The sequence below is a fragment of the Mus pahari genome, chromosome 10 (genome assembly GCF_900095145.1).
Source record: "Mus pahari chromosome 10, PAHARI_EIJ_v1.1, whole genome shotgun sequence".
Taxonomy (NCBI): Eukaryota; Metazoa; Chordata; class Mammalia; order Rodentia; family Muridae; genus Mus; species Mus pahari.
The window spans coordinates 89,489,529-89,495,795 of NC_034599.1; the positions used below are offsets into that span (position 1 = coordinate 89,489,529).

General features: G+C 40.1%; 1 protein-coding gene across 2 annotated transcripts in view; it reads left to right on the forward strand.

Annotated features, from left to right (window-relative positions):
* Positions 1 to 6,267, forward strand: part of Xrn1 (5'-3' exoribonuclease 1) — a 102,277-nt gene that overhangs the window by 81,480 nt on the left and 14,530 nt on the right. For both annotated transcript variants that reach the window (XM_021207220.1, XM_021207221.2), the window contains exons 33-34: positions 2,501 to 2,609; positions 4,502 to 4,563. In XM_021207220.1, coding sequence (XP_021062879.1) covers positions 2,501 to 2,609; positions 4,502 to 4,563 — 171 coding nt within the window. The remainder of the gene's footprint in view (positions 1 to 2,500; positions 2,610 to 4,501; positions 4,564 to 6,267) is intronic.

The following is a 6,267-nucleotide window of genomic DNA, read 5'->3' on the forward strand; positions in this document are numbered from 1 at the left end:
GAGAGGCCCCTTGGTCTTGCAAACTTTATATGCCCCAATACAGGGGAATGCCAGGGCCAAGAAGGGGTGGGGGAATGAGTGGGGTGGGAGGAGGGTATAGGGGACTTTTGAGATAGCATTTGAAATGTAAATGAAGAAAATATCTAATAAAAATTTTAAAAAAATAAAAGGCCTACAGAGAAAACATCAACAACAAAAAAAATCCAGGCGTTCATTAGTAAAATATAGCAGTGTATACAACATACATTTCTTTACAGAAACATCAAAGTGGGTGCTAGAACAACAGCTTAGCAGTTAAGAGTGGGTGCTACTGTTACAGAGCATCCAAGTTTGGTTCCCAGTGCCCATGTTGGGCAGCTCACAGCCACCTGCAATTCCACCACATGCACATAAATAATAAGTTGGCTTTTTAATGACCCAAAGAACTATTCACAACTGTTCTATCTCTTGTATTCTGTTGGCGATGCTTGGTCTGTGACTCCTAATCTCTTTCCTAGGTTTTCTAACTCCAGGGTTGTCTCCCTTTGTGATTTGTTTATTGTTTCTATTTCCATTTTTAGATCTTGGATGGTTTGATCATTTTCTTCACCTGTTTGATTATGTTTTCCTGTAATTCTTTAAAGGATTTTTATGTTTCCTCTTTAGGGACTTCTAGTTGTTTACCTGTGTTCTCCTGGATTTCTTTAAGGGAGTTATATATGTCCTTCTTAAAGTCCTCTAACACCATCATGAGAAATGATTTTAGATCCAAATCTTGCTTTTCCTGTGTGGTGGTGTATCCAGGACTTGCTATGGTGGGAGAATTAGATTCTGATGATGCCAAGTAACCTTGGTTTCTGTTGCTTATATTCTTATGATTGCCTCCTGCCATCTGATTATCTCTAGTTCTTCCTGCCCTCACTATGTCTGACTGGAGCCTGTCCTTCCTGTGATCCTGGTTGTGTCAGAACTCCTGAGTCCAGCCGTCTCTGTGATCCTGTGATTCTAGGACCCTGTGATCCTAAGATCCTGGTTGTGTCAGAGCTCCTGGGGGTCAAGCTGCCTCTGGGCCCTTGAGATCCTGATGTGACCAAGCTCCTGAGATCCTGTAGTCCTGGGCATGTTAGAGCTCCTGGGAGTTGAGCTTCCTCTGGGTGTTGTGAGACTGGCTGCAGAGTTTGCACCCAAGGTCTGCTCAGGGCACAAGCCCAGACCAGATGGAACCTGTGCCACTCTGTTTTTACTTCCTCTTGCAGATTCAACTATAGCAAGTTGTTTCTTTTTGCCCTCTGGCTTTCTCTTCCTTTCAACAAACAAAGAATCTTGAGATTGGAAGGTTGACTGAATGGGTAAAGTGCTTGGATATGAACTTGGGTCCTCAGTACTCAGTTAAAAGCCAGGCATAATGTCACATATCTGTAGCCACAGCGCTGGGGTTTTGGAGACAGGCACATGTCACTGAGGTGGGGAACTCCAGGGTCAGTGAAGAACCTTGGCAGAAAAAAAATTAGATTGAGAAGTATTCGAGGAAGGCATGAGGACATGAGTGTGTAAGCATGTATGTCCACAGAGAAGAGAATCAATCTTACATTTTACTATTGTGCCCATTTATAAACTGTCTTAATTACTGTGGGCTTGTGGGTCTTGCTATAAAGTTGTGTTTCATTTGAAAATATAAACATTTATTTTAAAATCCACTATTGAGGAAAGAACCTAGAAAGGAATGTAAATGAGTTAATATCCTCACCTTTCATAAAATACAAGAAAATATTAATTTTAAAGCCTTTTTAATGGAAGTTGTTAACATCAATGTGTCAAGATAATCATGGGGGTGAATGAGCAGGTCCAGCCCTGTTCTTCTGTTACATCCACTTGATCTTTATCTCCACTTACACTAGAAGTGCTTTTGTCTTGAAGTAAGCCTAGAGAAAGTTTTAGAGAAATTTCTAGGGGCCCAGAAAGAGAAAGTTCAGCAGTTAAGAGCACTTGTTGTAGAGGGTTTGGTAGAAAGTGTCCACATGGTGGCTCACAACCATCTGCAATCCAGTCCCAGGGGATCCAATGCCCTCTACTGACTTCAACCACAAGGGACACATATGGTATACAGACATACATGTAGGCAAAACGCCCATACTCATAAAATAATGGAAATCTTTTTAAAAGATTTAGAGAAGGTTCTATTAATGAACAAACATTCGAAGTTTAGTGCTTTCTTTAGTTTCTGTATTTGTTAACTTTAAACAAAGTTAGATTGAATTGTTTTTGTTGAAAAGAGGATTTTGAAAAGGTACTTGTCTTTCATTTACCTTGCTTTCTAACACATAGGGGAATTCTGGAGTGTGATGACCATTATATTAATGATTCTTATTTCCAAGAGTGGTTTTTGAGTAGTTTTTTAAATTCTATATAGTTTTCTGTGTGTTTTTCTAAAAAACCGTAATTTTTATTAAATTAACTTTAAAATTTTTTAAAGTTATATTAAGGTTTTGTTTAATTGATTTTTGAGAATTTTAACTTTCAGGGTGCAGTTCTACCTCAAGAAGTAAGTCAAGTAACTGAACCTCATAAATCTGGCTTTAATGACCACAGTATCAGACATCAGCAAAGAAAACATGACTCTCACCGAAAATGTAAGTTTTAAGGTAGAAAAGTGTTTGTGTGCTATCTTCTTTTTGTTATTTTTGTGGTTGCTGTTGGTTGGTTGGTTGGTTGGTTTATTGTTTTTTTAAACAAACAGCTTTGTTGAAATATAACTCATACTTTAAAAATTCATCAGACAAGTGAAATGGCCCAGCAGGTAAAGGTTCTTGCCATTCAAGCTTAACAACTTGAGTTCAATCCCCAAGACACACATGGTGGAAGGAGAGAAACAACCTTTTGAGTTAGCCTCTGAGCTACATGTATGCCATGGCGTGCACATACATAGGCAGAGAGAGTGACAAGTAATCTAGACCCATTACTTTAAAGTCTGCAGTAATGAAGACGGGGAAGGTTATTAATGCCTCTGCAGGTAGATGCCCAGTTGTCACAGAACATTGCATTCTCCTGGTACCCTTCCTAAAAATCAGTTGAGCAGACATCTTTGTGGTGAGTTCCGTCCCAATCTGCTAATCTACACACACAACATGCTGCCTTCCTTACCGGAGTGTTTAGTACAGAAATCAAACAGTGTTGAGTCCCCCAACGTTGTCTGCCTTTTTCAGGATAGTTTCATTTATTCTGGGTCTTTGTATTTCCATATGAATTTTTCATAATTTATCTATTTCTGTACAAACCGTGCCTGGAATTTTCATAGGTCACATGGATGTGATCTTCCACACTGTGCTATTTCCCTACCCTTGAACACAGGTATCTGTTCATTTATTTAGTTTTTCCTAATTTTTTTCCACTAATGTCTTACCATTTACAGTACAATATCCTCACACTGTTTATGTTGAATTTATCCCTACATTATTTGTTTTGATACTATTATTGATGAGGCTATGTTAATTATTTTTAAAGAAGAGAAGTCCTAACCTTGCCTAACCTTGATCTTAGAGGTAACCTTTCTGTCTTTTACAATCACATGTTATTTTTAGCTATGGGTTTCATGTCCCCTATTTGGTGAGGAAACACTCTATTTTTTCTATTCTTATTTTTACCTAAGAAGAGCTAAGTTTTGTTAAATATTTCTTATTTTCTATCTTTCTTTCTTTCCTCCCTCCCTCCCTCTCTTTTTTCTTTCTTTCTGTTCTGAAGATTAGTACCTCATATCCACTAAGCTAAATACCTACAGCCTTAGATTCTTTTATGAGGACATACTTGTTCACATAGGCGCTTCTGCAAGTGCACATAGACACACGTGGGTCCGATATCAAGTATTTTCCTCGTTCTTTCTTCATCTTTTTCCGTAACTTTTTTGTTATATTTCTTTGATGAATATGTGTAGAAAGCAAGAGAACAGCTTACAGGAGTTGGTTCTTTTTTCCATCATGGCAGCAAGGACATTTACCCACAGAGCCATCTTACTGGGTCATCTACCCTTTGTTGTTGTTTTTGTTGTTGAATTTGTTTTGTTTTGTTTTGTTTTTCAAAACAGGGTTTCTCTTTGTGGCCCTGACTGTCATAGAACTTGCTCTGTAAACCAGGCTGGCCTCAAACTCAAAAATCCACTTGCCTCTGCATCCTGAATGCTGGGATTAAAGGCCTGTACCACCACCCAGCTATCTGCCTTAGTTTTTAAGACAGGGTCTCTAACAAAATCTGGAGGTCACTAGTTGTGGCTGGCCAGTGCACTCCAGAGACCTTCCTGTCCCCACCCTTCCTTCCTCCGGGTAGAGCGCTTTCCTAGAATTGCCAGTGCCTAGGTCGGATCTCAGCATTGAGAGCAGGGGAAGGGATGAGGGGGGGAGGCACAGAGACACGGAAACTATTCACCTTGAGATCCTTTAAATGCTGTTTTACTCTAGTGAGTACTTGATTGATATAACTGGTATTTAGCAAGCACTTTCACTTCCCTAATTCTTTGTTTTCTTGTCTCTAGTTAAGGAAGAATATAAAAGTCCTAAAGCTGAGTGTCAGAGTCAAAAGTTATCCAATAAACAGGTAATTTTTCTTTGACATTTTTAATAACTGGATTTTTTTATGCACTTGGTTGTTATATAGCATCTAGTGAATTTTGCAGCCTTCTCAACAGTCCATAAGGACTGCAGTAAAAGCCATAGTCATTTGGATGGATGGTTATTCAGCTGGAGTTCACAGTTCAGAATAGAGACATCTGTCATCCTTGTTTTAACACTTAAAGAGTTGAGTGGTCTTGAGCAATTCTTAACGGCCTCAACTTCTTTATCTCTAAAATAGAAATAAACTACTGGGGCTGGAGAGATGGCTCAGTGGTTAAGAGCACTGACTGCTCTTCCAGAGTACCTGAGTTCAATTCACAGCAACCACATGGTGGCCCACAGCCATCTGGAATGGGATCCAATGCCCTCTTCTGATGTGTCTGAAGACAGCAACATTGTACTCCCATACATAAAATAAATAAATCTTTTTTTAAAAAAAGAAAAAGAAATAAACTATTGGTTACTTAGAGCTTTTCTCATGTATTATAAAATATGTGGGAGTATCTATTTGTACATAATAATAGGTTATTTCTCCACCAGTGAAATGAGCCAATTCAAGCCAGATTAGAATATATTAAAGGCAGGCAGGTTTATTGGGAATTTGCTCTCAGGCAGGCAAGTTCAGTAACCCCGTGGATTGAGGCCAGGGAAGTTACCATGGGAAGTGGGGAGGAGAAAGAAGGAAAGCTCGAGCAGAGAATGAAGAGAAAGAGGAGGAGGGGCGGGGTAAAAGACCAAAATGTATGAATTCTATAGGGGAGAGTCTCTGAGGGAAGGACAACGCAGCCTCTGGGCTGGAGAATTCAGGGTTTGCCAGGTAGGGACTGAGGGATGCTGAGAGAACCAGGAGGCCAGGTCTGCTGATAGATAAAGTCTGCACCTGGGTTCCTTGTCCCGGTCCTAAACCAAACATCCCAGCCTTTTGTTAATTATAAATAAATAAGGTACTCTGTGATTGGCCATGACTACTTATTGCTGACGTTGGGTGCATTTTTGTTGATGGGGTGTGGGCAAAAATCTTGGTCAGATCCAGAAAGAGCTGGTTGTTTTACTGCTGTCTAGGTTGAAGCAGTCTGTGAAGTTAGGCCAAAGTATGTGTGGGTAACTGGGAGCTTTCCTGGATGGAGATTTTGAGAGAACATCTGGAGCAGAAGATAGGAGTTTTAGGGAGAAAAAAAAATTGTGTGGTGTATATTTGAAATTCGTAGGCCTATGGTCTTGAGAATTGGAGGAGGAGTTGGGGATGGGTGGTAGTGCTGTCCTAGGACCAGGGAAAGGGAAAGAGGTCCCACCCTCAGGAATGGGCAGGTGGGGAGGGAAACAGCCTGTTAATTGACAGTACTTACCTTGAGCCCATTTGTCTGTGGGAGAGGGATTCTAGTAGAGTCCCTGAAGCTTACAAGAATCTAAATTAATACATACACTGGTAGCAAAGCTTAAAACGTCAAACTGTATGGAGTTAGGGGGGGGGGAGCTGAGGTCATACATCTTAATTGTTTTACTGTCTCTAGGCTTTAATAAGGAGCATGTACGTGTATTAGATAAGAATCAAAGAGTTTTCCCGGCACTCGGGAGGCAGAAGCAGGTGGATTTCTGAGTTCGAGGTCAGCCTGGTCTACAAAGTGAGTTCCAGGACAGCCAGGGCTATACAAAGAAAGAAAGAAAGAAAGAAAGAAAGAAAGAAAGA